Source organism: Eutrema salsugineum, unplaced genomic scaffold (assembly GCF_000478725.1).
Source record: "Eutrema salsugineum unplaced genomic scaffold, Eutsalg1_0 scaffold_2, whole genome shotgun sequence".
NCBI classification, from domain to species: domain Eukaryota; kingdom Viridiplantae; phylum Streptophyta; class Magnoliopsida; order Brassicales; family Brassicaceae; genus Eutrema; species Eutrema salsugineum.
In genome coordinates, this window is record NW_006256829.1 from 9,031,708 (window position 1) to 9,047,184 (window position 15,477).

At 41.0% G+C, this 15,477-nt stretch overlaps 4 protein-coding genes across 4 annotated transcripts; 2 read left to right on the top strand and 2 right to left on the bottom strand.

Annotated features, from left to right (window-relative positions):
* The first annotated feature begins 191 nt into the window (after positions 1–191).
* On the top strand, positions 192–974 carry LOC18016957 (DNA-directed RNA polymerase subunit 5-like protein 1). Its single transcript, XM_006401081.2, has 2 exons — positions 192–450; positions 552–974. Exons 1-2 carry the CDS (start codon positions 241–243, stop codon positions 972–974), a joined length of 633 nt encoding a protein of 210 aa, XP_006401144.1. The 5' UTR covers positions 192–240.
* Positions 975–1,880: 906 nt separating this feature from the next.
* Positions 1,881–5,745, top strand: LOC18016958 (GTPase HflX). The gene is made up of 13 exons (XM_006401082.2): positions 1,881–2,222; positions 2,467–2,609; positions 2,754–2,870; positions 3,212–3,326; positions 3,430–3,567; positions 3,743–3,838; positions 3,925–4,038; positions 4,331–4,399; positions 4,583–4,653; positions 4,744–4,837; positions 4,945–5,073; positions 5,160–5,249; positions 5,346–5,745. Exons 1-13 carry the CDS (start codon positions 1,881–1,883, stop codon positions 5,457–5,459), a joined length of 1,632 nt encoding a protein of 543 aa, XP_006401145.1. The 3' UTR covers positions 5,460–5,745.
* A 314-nt stretch (positions 5,746–6,059) lies between these two features.
* LOC18016960 (26S proteasome non-ATPase regulatory subunit 9) lies at positions 6,060–7,853 on the bottom strand. The gene is made up of 5 exons (XM_006401084.2): positions 7,638–7,853; positions 7,505–7,565; positions 7,047–7,151; positions 6,524–6,875; positions 6,060–6,395 (listed from the first exon to the last, which is right to left on the bottom strand). Exons 1-5 carry the CDS (start codon positions 7,776–7,778, stop codon positions 6,374–6,376), a joined length of 681 nt encoding a protein of 226 aa, XP_006401147.2. The 5' UTR covers positions 7,779–7,853; the 3' UTR covers positions 6,060–6,373.
* A 5,128-nt stretch (positions 7,854–12,981) lies between these two features.
* Positions 12,982–15,375, bottom strand: LOC18016961. Its single transcript, XM_006401085.2, has one exon. It carries the CDS (start codon positions 15,373–15,375, stop codon positions 12,982–12,984), a length of 2,394 nt encoding a protein of 797 aa, XP_006401148.2.
* Positions 15,376–15,477: the final 102 nt, after the last annotated feature.

Consider the following 15,477-nt stretch of genomic DNA (forward strand, 5'->3'; position numbering starts at 1 on the left):
ATGAACATGTTAAGGAAAAAAGACAATACTGTCGTGTCGGAAACAGAGAGATTCAGATCACACATGTCTGAATCTTAAAATATAGATTAAAAAGGGTCAATGATGTAATACTAGTATTTATGAGTCCCCTAAACCCTAGTAAAATCTCATTTACAGGCTACTTATCTCCTCATCTCTTTTCTTCCTCGCCGGCCAAAAAAAAAGAAAAAGAAAAGACAAAAAAAAAAGACTTTGAAGAGAATGTCCGAAGGGGATGATGAAATCACGAGGCTATTCAAAGTGCGTCGCACGATGTTGCAGATGCTGAGGGATCGAGGTTACAACATAGAAGAACCTGATTTGAACTTGAATAGAGAAGAGTTTGTTCAAAAGTTTTGTAAAGCTGTGAACAAAGTGAACAAGGAAGCTCTCTTCGTCTCAGCCAATAAGGGGCCAAATCCAGACGACAAGGTACATACATCTATGATCTATGAAGTACACATGTCATATAAAAGTCTTTAGCATCGTAAACACAATGTTGAATCTTGTATCCATCTCTTGACTCTGTACAGATTTACGTATTCTACCCGGAAGGGCCTAAGGTGGGAGTCCCAGTGATTAGAAAGGAAGTGGTGATAAAGATGAGAGACGATAAAGTTCCTAGAGGGATCATAGTTGTTCCATTGCCCATAACTGGTGCTGCCAAAAGCGCCCTGTTAGAGGTCAACAAGGTTCTAACAATTGAAGTCTTTGAGGAAGCCGAACTGGTGACCAACATCACTGAGCATAAACTAATCAACAAGTACTATGTACTTGACAATCAAGCCAAGAAGGAATTACTCAAAAAGTACACAGTGCAAGATACACAGTTGCCTCGCATCCTCGTCTCTGATCCTGTTGCTAGATACTATGGACTCAAACGTGGACAAGTTGTCAAGATCAGAAGAAGCGATGTTACTTCTTTGGACTATTACACCTACCGTTATGCCGTTTAATTCATATCCACCATTTCTTCTTTTTTTTGTTTTGGATTTTACAAACCTTGCTTTTCATTGTTTTTGCTTCTTCATTTATCCTGAACACTCTTCCCTCAAGAACTCAGTCTTCTTCTTCTTCATCATCTCAACCCAAAACCCATAAGTTAGCTCCTTTTCTGTCTTTTTCTCGGGTTTTCAAACGTTTCGGTGCAATCTTACACCTAATGATAGAGCAGTAGATCCGGTTCAACTGATACTCAAATCTTACAAAGGAAGAGAGTGAAAGGATTTTCTCAAATGAGAAACTTTAAAAAAATCTATGAGAGATTCTTCTCACACTTCACAATGGTCATTTTTATGATTAGTCTAGTTAAATTATTTTTCAATTAAATATTAATTTCATTTGTGTTCACATTTGAAATTGTGTTCAGGAGAAACTCAAATTGAAAAACCCCCTGCTCTAACTAATCTAAAACAAGAAATTAGCAAAAAGAACAAACCAAACACAAACATAAATATCAATCAAAGTTTGATTGGTATAGTCAGCTTTTTTTTTGTCGACATTCAGTTAAAATTTTTGAAGGTGCATACTCAAGATCCATACAGAAGGATCTTTTATTTTTAATTGTTAAAAGTTGTGTATTGTGTAAAGGACTAGCAAATTATTTCGGATGTTCAAAATGTCAGTGTTTACCATTTTTAAAGGTTTTTTACCTTTTTTATACGATTTTTCCTAAGTGCAGTAAACCAAATTTTGTCCATTGACAAAATAGAGTTAATCTAGCAACCAAACAAGCAAAAATAGAATAAAAACGGAAAGCAGTTCACTGAAGGTTTCAGAAAAACGTCACGTAGTTGAAGACGTGGGTGTCTGTAGTTACAGTATAAAAACTCCACTCCACCGCAATCTGTATTATCCACACAATGAGCTCATTTTCCTTTTCTTCTTCTTCTCCAGTTTCCAAATTTCAGTGGCGCGCGAACTATAACCCTCAACCCAATCGCCCGATTGTTCCTTTTACCCTCTCTCTTCTACGTGGCAACTGCTATTCGTGGAGATTATCTTGTAACCTTACTCAACAACATGGTCTCGATTTCGAGGAAAGTGTGGAGCAAGATGAAATCCCTCAATTTCTCGATTTCTCTGCAGCTGAGGAGCCGGATATGGAAAAGGCAACGATCGATGCTCCTTGTACAACGTTGAGGAAGAAGAAAAGAGGTGAAGAGAGCTTGGACGATAGATTCAAGCTCAGAAATGGAAAGGAGGTTGCATTGCCTTTTTATATTTTCTCTTCCTCATCATTTTTTATGGATTAAGTGAAAGGTAGTGGAATAACGCTTCGTCCGTAGTTGTTGATCGGAAACGTAGAAAAGTACTTCCCTTTATTCCGAAGAAATTGGCATATATTGGCCTGAGAATGCCAGTTTCCAACTTTCTAGAAAGGATTGTGTTCGCAATCTATATTTCAGCAATAAAGAAGCTTAAATCATTTTCATTTGTGGCTTCCAGGTTTTTGAGGAGAAGGCATATCTAGTGGGCGTGGAAAGAAAGGGTGATGGGGAATGTTTGTTCAATATAGAGGAATCCCTTGAGGAACTAGAACAGCTTGCGGATACTGCTGGACTTATGGTGGTTGGTTCTACGTATCAAAAGTTAGTAGCTCTACTTATCTATGTATTTCTTAGGGATGAGACTGGATTCGTGGTCCCTGTGATCTAGTTGTCTATTTAATTTCTGCTGCCACGCTATTTTACACTGGATGCTAAATTCAGTGATCGTTTGATGGTATACTACAGGCTAGCTTCCCCAAATCCTAGAACATACATTGGCTCTGGAAAGGTCTCGGAGATAAAAAGCGCAATACACGCATTGGACGTTGAGACCGTGATATTTGACGATGAACTTTCACCAGGGTAACGTTTCTGTGTAATTTTTCTTCTTAGTGGAAACCTGTGCTCTTAAATTAAGACCACCTTGCGTCTTGCATACCGTTTAGCTTAAGTTTCCCAAAATCTATAGTTTTGAGTTTTTTATTCTTCAATTTGTTTTTGATTGCAAGCTACTCTGTTTCTTCTTTCACAAAACTGTAGCTTGTCTTGGTCGTTCAGCTGATTAATATTTACTAAAGTGGTCATTGGATTGTGTAGTATGTAGGAGTTTCATACTCTTGTTTATTTCCACGCTAGTTTGTCAACATAAATGTGAATTGACCATGTGTTTCATTTTCTTATTACTTTCATATTTCAAATTTCAGGCAATTGCGTAACCTGGAAAAGGCCTTTGGTGGGGATGTACGAGTTTGTGACCGCACTGCCCTTATCTTGGACATTTTCAACCAAAGGGCCGCAACTCATGAAGCAGCCTTGCAGGCAAGATAAAGCTTCCGTATAGAGATAACTATTTGTGATAACTTTTAGTTATGCTCTTTCTGGAACCATGAACAACATTAGCTCAACCTGGAATTGGTTGCAGGTTGCTCTAGCACAAATGGAATACCAGTTACCAAGGTTAACTAGAATGTGGACTCACCTTGAGCGTCAATCAGGTGGCCAAGTTAAGGGTATGGGAGAAAAACAAATTGAAGTTGATAAGCGAATCCTACGTACTCAAGTAAGTAAAATATATATACTGTACTCCTTCAGTTTATAGCCTCTTTTTCTACTGCTCGTTTTTCAAGAGATGGTGTGTGACACAGTTTCTTAGGCGCTATCTTTGTTTAGATTTTTCTGTATAAGTCCATTAAGATTGAAATATATTCTAAACGTTTTCATATTAAATTGGCTAGATTGGAGTTCTAAAAAAAGAGCTGGAATCTGTTAGAAAGCATCGAAAGCAGTATAGAAGCCGGCGTGTTGCTATACCTGTTCCTGTTGTATCTTTGGTAAGTAAAGCACGGTATTTTAAACTCGTTGAAGTTGATCAACACTTCATGTCATATATGAATATTTTATGCTCATTTTGTTTTAGGTTGGTTACACAAACGCTGGAAAGAGTACACTTTTGAACCAATTGACTGGTGCTAATGTTCTCGCTGAAAATCGTTTGTTTGCGACCCTGGATCCAACTACGAGAAGGGTTCAGGTCAGTTAAATTTGTTGGAAGAGCAGATCTGCAGTCCCTTGTTTTTTAGGAGACAGTTGTTTCTTTTATTATATGCTAGTCACATTATAAAGCAGATGGCGCGTCTATGTGACATACTTACCGTAATTAAATATACTACACAACCTGCACTGGCATCGTGAGAGTTTTCTGTCAACCAAATTTTATGTCGATAGAAAGTTATTGACATGCGATAGCAGATGGTGGGTACTATGTGAAATGTGTGATATCATGTTTTGACATGAGATTTCTTTTCTGTGTCCTCTTTCGTCAGATGCACAACGGGAAGGAGTTTCTTCTCACAGATACTGTTGGTTTTATCCAAAAGTTACCAACTACCTTGGTAAGGTCCTAGTGGCTATTTTTTCAACTAGATGCGTACCTGACATGTCTGCATGTGCTTGCATCTGTTTGTTAATATTCCCATAACTGTCTCTTAGAATCAAATTGAAGAAGGCTTTTTTTTTTTTATGAGTGGCTTTGTGTCAACGCGGTTTGTAACTTGGCTGAAAAGTTTGTCTTACAGGTTGCTGCTTTCAGAGCAACACTCGAAGAGATATCAGAGTCATGCCTTTTGGTGCATGTTGTTGACATCAGGTTTGGTATCTTCAAATTCTGGTTTAAAATGGGTCAATCAACCATATTTCATAATTTCACCTCCTGATGATATGTATGTAAAATGTTTAGCCACCCACTGGCAAATCAACAAATAGAAGCTGTGGAAAAGGTTATGTCTGAACTCGATGTTTCATCAATACCAAACCTGGTTGTGTGGAATAAGGTAATGTAAAGTAGTACAGACGAATGTGATTGTATTTCTATTCAAACTGTTGCTGTATAAGCAAAATAATGTAGGAACAAGTATAATACTCTTTGCTCCTTGGTTAGGTTGATAGAGTGGATGATCCTCAGAAGGTAAAGCTGGAAGCAGAGAAAAGTGGGGATGTAATTTGTATATCTGCTCTGACTGGAGAAGGACTAGACAAATTCTGCAATGCGGTTCAAGAGAAGCTCAAGGTTTCAGATTCATCAATATGTTTTGATTTTTTGTTGGTTCATGATTGTGGCACATTAGAAATATAATTCGTAAAAATCTGTTACAGGATTCAATGGTTTGGGTTGAAGCCCTTTTGCCATTTGATAAAGGGGACCTTCTCAGCACCATACACAAGGTTGGAATGGTGAAAGAAACTGTGAGTAGATGACTGACCATCTTGCGTGTTTTCTTTTCTTATTTATATATAGATAACTCAAATGATTCTCATGTCGTGTGTTTGTTGCGTATATAGGAATATACAGAGAACGGGACGCTTATCAGGGCACACGTCCCGCTTCGTTTTGCCCAGCTGCTTAAACCTATGAGACACTTGGTCAAAGATACGTCCTTATGCAAAGAAAGGTGAACCAGAATCATAGCAATAACCTGAAGGCCTGCCTCTTGCTCAGAATCGTAGGCCACATATGGTCGGCCAAAACACCCAAAAGCACGAGGAGTTCAAACAACCTTCTGAACATACACAACAAAGAATGACCGTACGTAATATTCGTCAATCAAAAAGAGTGCAGATATACACAAGCAAGATAAGCTTGAACCCTACTTGACATCGTGAACTGGCACAACCTTTTTTGTACAGAGAGCATCCCGTTTGGAAACATGGGATGTTATATAAATATTTCACTTAACCAAAACGGGAGGCTGGCTAGATACATGATTTACTTGAAGTACCTAACCTAACATATCAACACTTTCCAGTTTCAAGGAGTTAGGAAACACTAGGATCTCACCAAACTCAAGAGTTGCTCAAAACAAGATAAACGTTTCTGTAGCACGACATACTCGGCCAAAAACTGCTTGTTATTCTAAATTAAAGGATGAAAGATACTACAAAAATACATTAGAAAAAGGAAACTACTAGTTCGACAGAAAAATGCTATTATTAGTGCGGTGATTATCAACTTACAGAAAAATGCTATTATTAATGCGGTGATTATCAACTTGCTAGTTTTAGCAAGCCCAATGACGTAGGTAAAAAACGTAATGAATCATTTTAGCAAGTCCCAAAGTCGGTAAAAAATCACCTAAACCATTGAAAGGATGAGTAGTAAAGATTCTTGATTGTCTTATCTTATCAGCAAGAAACCAAAAACTTTTGTTTTTGTTTTGTTCTCCATACAAAGATGAAAGTATACTTTCCCGGCACTGCGGCTTACACTTGCACGCCTATCAAGTTCAAGTTTCTAATGATCGATATCAGCAACCACAACCTCTGCAGGACAGAAGCTTTCACCATATGGCCTCCAAATGATAATCCATGGCTCATACCAAACGGAAATGGCACCTGCAATGGAAGCAGATCATATGCGAAAAAGTTAACAATTCATCAGTTGTAATAGAGAAATATTTATCCTTCGTTTAACTGTGAATATATCATCTATTGACATGTATTAGCGTAGTATCAGTAAGTACCCCAATAGACCTCTGCCTTGCCATATCCTCGGTGTGACAGATAAATCGACTTTTGCGCCTTGCCTTATAACTCCAACAGAAACTGCTTGTCCCTGGCTAGACTGAGCTTCAGCGGCAAGCCTTTGCAACAGATTGTCACCACCTTCCACGTTGCCAAATTTCACAACCTGATCTCCAAGCTGTAATCCATCCTCTGCTGCTGGAGATGACTCGTTTATCTCATCAACCATGGCAAAGGGAATACAAGTAACCACATCTACATCCATGGCACGGGAAGTAACACTGAAGCCACCTGTCTGCATGGAGGCAGATAAGGATGTGACTTCACCTGACGAAATTGATGCTTCTGGACCTGCATCATTTCCAACTCATAAGGTTTTGTCCCCACGTCGTGCATATGGTTTTAAAGTAAAAATGTCTCGATGAGCATCTGATAGTCATAGCATAAGCAAAAGACCACAATCAAAGTTTGATGATCAACCCAATCAAACATTTCAACATGAAGCTCTATCTCCTGTCATACCTGAATCTTTTGTGGATGAAGCTCTGGATGTAGGCCTCACTGAATGAAGAATTTGAATGTTCGCACTTATCTTGTCCGTTATCTCGCTGTGCTCACTCCGTAACTCTGTGGGTGCAAAAACCATTTCAGAGAAAGAAACCAACTCAAAGCGGAAGGACCAGTGCAGACACTAACAATTGGTTCACTGTAGAAGCTACACATCCAATCTATGGCAAACGGTAGTAAACATAAAACATGATACAGAAAAGCAAGCTTAATTCCTTCCAATTTCATAGCTGGCTAACTAAACTATGAATTACCCTCAATCCAGGACAAAAAGCCAAACTATCTATGCTCAACCATAATTAATGTTTCCTTAGGGTTCTTTCAGTTTTAACCCTGCTTTCAACTCGTAGTCTTGCCCTAACTTTGGATCAATTCAGAAAGCACACAAGAGAAAAAAAGAAAAGAGAAAGCACCAGCAAGACGACGGCGCTCAGCTCTCACCACCGGAATGTCAATATCTTCCCGAGGGAATCCCTGTCAATGTCATAAACAAAAACGAATCAAAGGAACAGAACTAAGCACATGTCTCGGTTAAGACTAGAGTACCTCCGAGTCGACGAGATTGCCGGAGAGACCAGGACCGCCGGGATTGCAGAGACGTCCGACAATAGAGTTCATCTCCGTCTCCATGGCCACTCTCTTCTCCATTAGAGCCATCGTCTCCGCTTTCAGATTCGCGCCAACCATCTTCCCTCTCCTCTCTCGCCGCCGATTGATCTTTCACCGAATCGCGCAACTTTCTTTTTGCCTTTACTTGTGGACGACGAAGCATGTATTCTGGGCTTCATTTAAATAAAGAAAGCCCAACCACTTGATCATTCTATAGCCCAAGTAACATCTTAGCCGTCCATTTATTACATCCAACGGCCTTGTTTCTAGTTTTAAACATTATTACTAGCACTAGCACTAGCATCACCTTAACGTTGATCTACTCTCTCGAGTCCATCCAGCTCAGCCCAGGGCCTGCCCAAGAATTACAAGTGCACAAAAATTGTTTTTGACCCATTAAATCAATATAACAGAAAAATTCAGAAACTTTTGGGCTTTTAAAGATAAAACCTGGGCCCTTCTGCTTAGTTGAAAGAACAAAATGTTATATACTAAACTGCGTAACTCAAAAAAATTGAAAATTTTGCAATATATAAACCCTTAAAAACTAAGAAAAATTGGGAAAAATAAACATGTATCTAGTGTAAAAACATCTCAGGCACATATGGCTGCCTAACCTTAAAATATTCTTTACCAATATCCGCTGGATTCGCTGCTTGTAAAATTCTCTATTTTCTCTGATTTAAAATTGCCAGTAGTCTTTTCTAGCCTTTTGCAAGGAATGAGTTAGCTAAAAAATTTGTAGTCTAATTCTAAACATCCATAATTGGTAAGGGACTTATAAAGTTCTGTTCTAACCCTATAACCTCTCTCAACCTCAAGTTTTTATCCTTCTCGAAATACCTCGCGATAACCAAACTACATGTGGACATTAACTATACTCTGATCGACAATTCCGGATGTCTCTATTGGTGGATGCAGTTATCCAACTTTTTTTTGGGATATCAAAAAAGTTTTGAAAAATCATATCCTTCAATCCACAAAATACCTTATTTTGTAAATTACAGATTTTGTGCATTATTGAAAAATAGAAAGAAAAAAAAACATAAAAATCTGGGAAAAAAAAAGCACCATCGACTTTGCTATAAAGTTCCTTAGGTTGGGCATACATAATGAAGCTGAAACGTTAGAGTTTAGGCAAGCAATATGAAGTACGACTAGGGTGGTAAGAGTTTGACAGATAAAGATATTTGTGGATATACGATAAAGAGTCCCTTAGAATCTTGTAAGTCTCACATAACTAATACTGAATCTCTCAGCAGAATTTGAATCTTGATAGCTATCACTGATATTCAAACTCACAATGGAAGGGTTACTAATGTGAAACTACTCCCGAATTTATACCTTGATATTGGGAGATCTCTCAGGTTCTTACTCTTGATTACTTTCGATCTCAGCCTTTAATCTTACACCATAAAATCCAAGACTTTCCAGATTAAATTTTTTAACAAAAATGTGATTTGATATTATTGAAGACCCTTTCAGAGACAAGATCTAATTCAAACCTTTTAGTTGGAAAATAGATTCTGGCAGCTAAGTCAGATGCTTCCCTACACGTTGATGGAGAGGCTGGTTAATCCTTTCCGAGCAGCGAATTTCGTTCACATTTGAAGATCAGTTGATGACGTTTTGATGTCTATTATCAAATTCATCTCACCAATCATCCTTTTATGTTGGAGGAGAAACCTTTCCAAAAATCTTGTACCTCCTCCACTAAATCTTCTCTAGTCGATGTTTATGGTGGACGAATACTTCCACAATCCTTTCCAACGTTTGGATAGTAGAGAGAACCTTATTGCTTCATCTGCAAGAAGATAACAAGATTATCCGAAAATCTTCACGTTCGAGAAATTCCGAAATTGCCATCGTGTTCTTGATTTATCATTTTCTGAAGATTTAATTACTATTTATTGAATTTACAGAGTCGCTCTCGAGTCTCGTCTTGTTATATATACTATCTTTTTCCTGAAGAATTTAATTTTCAGCTATTTTAAAAATGGCATATATTTACGTTGGTTAAATGGCATCATTCTAATAAATCCAGAAGACGAACTAATGGGCCAATTTTAGGTCTTTTTATAAGTTCTGTGACATGTCATTAAACTAATAAATTGAATCAGTTCAAATTGGCCCAAAATAAATTAACATTCATTACATATGATCTTGATATATGTGCTTTCAAATTTTTTACTGCATAGTAAAAACTGTTAACGAATTAAGAATTTATAACGATGAGTCAGATTTCTATTGATCAAATATAGAAATGTATCAAAAAAATTGAACTTATATTGATTTGATCAGAGAAAAATACATAATTTCTTGATAAAAAAGTATAAAAAATAATTATTGATTTAGTATGATTCGAGCTTCTTTTATACTTTTTTGAGATTTGAACTACCTCCGTGATCTTGGAGTGCTTCGTGTTTTTTTTTTTTTGGTCTAAATGTTAAGATTTATACCAATTTTCTGAATTTTACACTATACATGCTGAAAAGCTTATTACAACAAGCAAATAGAAAAGCTAAAAGGGGGGAGCAATAAAACTGAAATAAACTTGGAGAAGGGAAGATGAGTTAACGTTCGAGGCAGGAAAGGAGAGGAGCCTGTCTCGAATTAGGCGGTCGAGGGCGGAGCAGAAATCAGCCGGAGAGGAGAACACCGACTTGAAGATCCGTGAGTTGCGCTCTTTCCAGATTGAATACACAAGCGCCTGCAATATAACTTTAACAAGAGTGGCGTGAGAGCGGTTGCTGCCGTGAAGGTGGTTGGAGATCCACGAAGCAGCAGAAGAGATATCCAACGGAGGGTTAATCCTGATAGGTTCGACGAAGCGCTTCCAGACTGTAGCCGAGAACTGACAGTCAAAAAAGAGATGACCATGTGATTCATTACCCCTAGAGCAGAGGACACACTCAGCACTAACATTCAATCCCCATTGCCTGAGTCTATCTTTGGTCGGTAACCTTGCAAGGAACGCCAACCAAGTGGTGAACGACCATCGAGGAACATTTTCTTTAAACCAAAGAACACGATGCCAAGGGACCGCCGGATAATGGTCCTGAATTTGCTCCCATGTCGCCTTAGATGAAAACCGAGGCGCGAATAGACCTGCAGAATTGCGCCAGAGAAAGCAATCACTCCCCCGCGAGATAATAGGAGGAGAGATTGCAGAGATGGCAATCTGAAGTAACTCTGTTTCTTCCGATCTAGCTGCCGGCAAATTCCACTCGCCATTTCTGGTGGCGTGGATAACTTGTGCTTCCAAACGAATCCGTAACTCTCGAGGACCTCTCTCCCCGATGAAATGTATGAGAGGCCCCAGATCCGTCCAAGTATCAAACCAAAAAGAGGCAGTCTCACCATCGCCAACCTCACATCGCAGGAACCCTGCAAGCCTGGGCTTCAACTGTAGCATGCTCCGAACAGCACGAGAGAAACGACTCGAATCTTCTGCAAGCCAGAAGTTTTTCCTGCCGAAGACATGCATATTAAGCCACGCGACCCATAAAGAGCCCGCATTGGAGAACATATTCCAAATTTGCTTCAGCCTGAAAACCAACTCAAAATCCTCCAACCGACGAATACCCAATCCTCCTTCTGACTTGGGCTTACACACATCCGCCCAAGCAACCCGAGCACCGCGGGAAGAAGATGCTTTGTTTTTCCACAAAAACGCCGCACATAACGAGTCAATCTTAGCGTAAAAGGTCTTAGACAGGACAAACACAGTGCTCCAGAAGTTTACCATGCCATAGATGACCGAGGAGATTAGTCGTATCTTACCCGCGAAGGAAAGAAACTTTGAAGTCCAAGAGTGCAACTTACTTGTGATCCTCTCTATGAATGGTTGGAGAGTGGCCATACTAATCCTGCGGGGATTTAGAGGAAGACCCAAGTATCTGGTTGGAAATTTTCCCTGCTGAAAACCCAAAATACCCGCTAACACAGCTCTCTGAATATCATCATAGCCTCCAAAGAATATCTCTGATTTGCTGGCATTCATATCAAGCCCACTGATCCTCTTGAATTCACCCATGACATCCTTGAGGCCAGAAAGAGAGTGCCTAGAACCATCACAGAAGACGAGCAGGTCATCAGCGAACAACAAGTGCGTTAGCCTTGGATTCGCGCATTGTGGGTGTAACCGCATCCCATCCTGATCCACCTTTTTGTCCAAAAGCTTTGTTAGACACTCCATCACCATAATGAATAGATAAGGCGAAATTGAATCCCCTTGGCGAAGGCCCTTCCGACCCGGAAAAAAACCGGCAAGTTCCCCGTTCACCGCAATAGAAAACCGTGGAGAAGAGATGCACTCCTTAACCCAGGTAATAAATATCGGAGGAAAGCCCTGAGCCTGCAGAAGTTTAAGCACAAAATCCCAACAAATAGTATCAAATGCTTTCCTGATGTCAATCTTAACCATACAGCTCTTAGGAGATGATGTTTTTTCATAATTCCTAATAAGTTCAGAAGCGAGCAACACATTTTCTCCGAGACTCCTCCCCTTAAGAAAAGCCGCTTGGTTCTTACTAATACATTCCTGCAGCACCGGTTTAAGCCTGTTGGCAATGATTTTGGAGATCAGCTTGTAGACCACATTACAGCAGCTTATTGGACGGAAATCGCCAAGACTACAAGCTTCCGGATGTTTCGGGATGAGGGCAATAGCGGTGGTGTTGAGATTCTTCAGAAGTCTCCCATTCCTGAAGAACTCCTTCACCGCAGCACATATATCAAGGCCCACTGTTTCCCATGAAGCACGGAGGAACTCCACTGAGTATCCATCTGGACCAGGGCTCTTATTCAGAGGCATCGAGTAGACGGTTGCTCAGATTTCCTCATCGGTAACCTCCTTTTGCAACGCCGCATTGTGATCTTGGGAGCATCTAAACGGTAGTAGGTTTTCCAGGTCCTCCACCGAACAATATTCCCAAGAATCTGCTGAAAGTATTCGGCCGCATGCTCCTTTATATCCTCTATGGAGGTGAAGATTCTGCCCGAAGTATCCTTTAGAAGGTGAATATGATTCCTTGTAGCCCTCTGGCTAGCCGTTCTGTGAAAGAAAGCAGTACCTCTGTCTCCCTCGTTTCACCACTGAACTCTAGACTTCTGGCGGAAAAATTTTTCTTCTGCTGTTAGCAGAGTTTGCCATCGTGCTCGCTGGGCATGCTCCTCTCTTGCAATCGCCACTGTGGGGTTAGTTAGGACTGCTCGTTGGAGCTCTTTGACAATTTCTGCCTGTTCCCTCACTCGCAAGGAGATACCACTATAATGACGCTTATTTATCCCACGCAAGCTTCATAGATCTGACAATCTTAAACTGCAGAGTTCCTTGAATGCTGCCACAATTCCAAGCCTCGCTGACCGAGGGGTGATACTCTGGGTGATCAATAATATGATGGAAGAACTTAAAAGGCTTGCGAACATGCCTCCTCAATGTTGGAACATGAAACAAACATGGCGAGTGATCAGATTGCTGTGGCTCTAGGAACTCAGCATATGCTTCCGGGTACTGAATAGCCCAATGGTGATTAATTAAGGCATGGCCAATTTTCTTTGATGTCGGATTCTCGTCTTGACTATTCCACCAAGTAAAAGATAACCCTTTTGTTTGGGCTTCAAATAGCTCTGCATCTTGCAAAGCTAGGTTCATGTCATCGATCCCAGATGTGTCAACTTCCACGTCCAAATGATTAGAATGCTGCAAGATTCTTAAGATTTGGTTAAAATCTCCAAGGACAGCCCAAGGATGCGATGAGACAAGGGTAGAAGTAGCAATCTGATGAAGCTCCTCCCATAAAGAAACCCTCTCGTCCACATGGTTGAAACCGTAAATAAAGGTGACCGTAAGACTAACCTCCAAGTCCCCAATAAAAATACCGCAGGTGACAGCTTGAGCCGACGCCTGATAAACCATCACAGAAACACGTGGATCCCATACTACTACAATCCTTGCCGTGCTGTGATGATCAAAATTACCAAAAAACCTCCACCCCCGAGGAATAGCTTGAGATATTCTACTACTATATGCTTGTTGTATATGAGTTTCAGCAAAAGCTCCAAAAAGCGGCTTGTGAATATTAATCCAGCCTTTAGTCATACTGTGGCGTCTTGCACTATTCAGACCTCTTACGTTCCACACAAAAAACATGATGATTATATACAAGTGATTTGATGTAGCCTTGCGGCCACTCTTTCGGCGCGAGACCAAAAGAAACGGAGCTTCTACCTCCTCCAAAACATGAGACTGATCCTTATAAATGGTAGTCGACACCACCTCTGAACAACTTAATAGCTCGCTCGTCTTTTGTAGTGCCTGCTCATGACCATTTGGTGTCGAATGAGACACCTCCAAGATGCCCTTAGCTGGCAATGTATCACCATCTGATCCTTGATCGGAGGGCGGATCAGGCGTACTCATCTTACTTGTGAGAACATCCGAGGATGTGTACATCTTCTCCACATCGCCCTCTTTATCACTCTTTCCATCTGTCGAAGCGGAATGATCAGATAATAGGCGCTTCTTTAGGCGTCTATTGCGAGAGCGTCCAGGTCTAGATCGTCTCACTCGTGGCCGTTCCCGCTGTACACTTCTACGAGCAGAACTGAGAGATCGTCTGTTACTCTCGCGATCAGTAGTGGGAAGGGAAAACCTTGAGCGGCACTTATTTCTATCATGCCCAAGCTTTCCACACGAAGCACACTTTGAAGGAAGCCAAGGGTAGGACACAGCTATCTCCACCTCCTTGCCATTGGAGAACCCAGAAATGATCTTCTTTGGTAGCTCATTCCGTAAATCAACACGCACGTAGACCTTAGCCACATGAAAATTATCCTTCCTCTCAGTTTCCGGTGCAAGTGAGACTGGTTTTCCAACCGCAGTAGCAATCCTGGCTAAACTTTGTCTGTTGAAGAGTAAATACGGGACATCTCTGAACTCAACGGGCACCACGGCGGATGTCAGCGGCGGCTGTTCTGGATCAAAATCAGATGACCATGGGGCAACAAACATGGGGTAACCAGCAATATGCCACATACTTCTGCTTAGCACTACTTCCTTCACTCGAGGGTTGATCACCTTCAAGAGATAAGAACCCTGCCCAATATTATGAACGAAAATACGAGGACCTGAACGAGCCCAAATAGCGTTAACAACGCCAATTATCCTTCCCATTTCCGGAGCGTCACCGTGGAATCTGGCAAAGATAAAATCCTTAAACTCCTCCTTCGCAGACTCCACATTCTCATCCGGAATCAAAACAAATGGCACCCCAGATACATGCTCGCTCGGGGTTCCTATTTCGTCTAATAAGGATGACTCTTTAAACAGCTCCGACCAATTACGAGGTGGAGCCGCCACCGTAGCAACAGGCGTCTCACCCGGTAGACAGCCTGCAGAAATTTCCGTTGTTATCGAACCAGGACCGGAGATGAGAACCTCAACAGTCGGTGGAGCATCGAGAACCTGAGACTCGCTTGGTTGAGAAACCACAGATGACGGATCTGCGCTCAACACAAGAACAGAGGGTGGGATCTGGGGCTCCGACTCTGAAACTTCAGAAGGAGGCGGAGTCAGAGCAGAGGGAGCGGTGGGAAGAGAGCCTCCAGCCGCCGCGAGAGATTTGTTCCGAGCTGCAACAGCTGCCGCAATTGCAACGCGGGAAAGACGCATAGATCCAGAGATGGGGGCCGGAGACGGCGCCGATGCTTTCCCATGGGAAGGAAGAGAATAGGGAGAAACCGAAGAAGCCACGATGAAGAAGAGGGGAGGTGA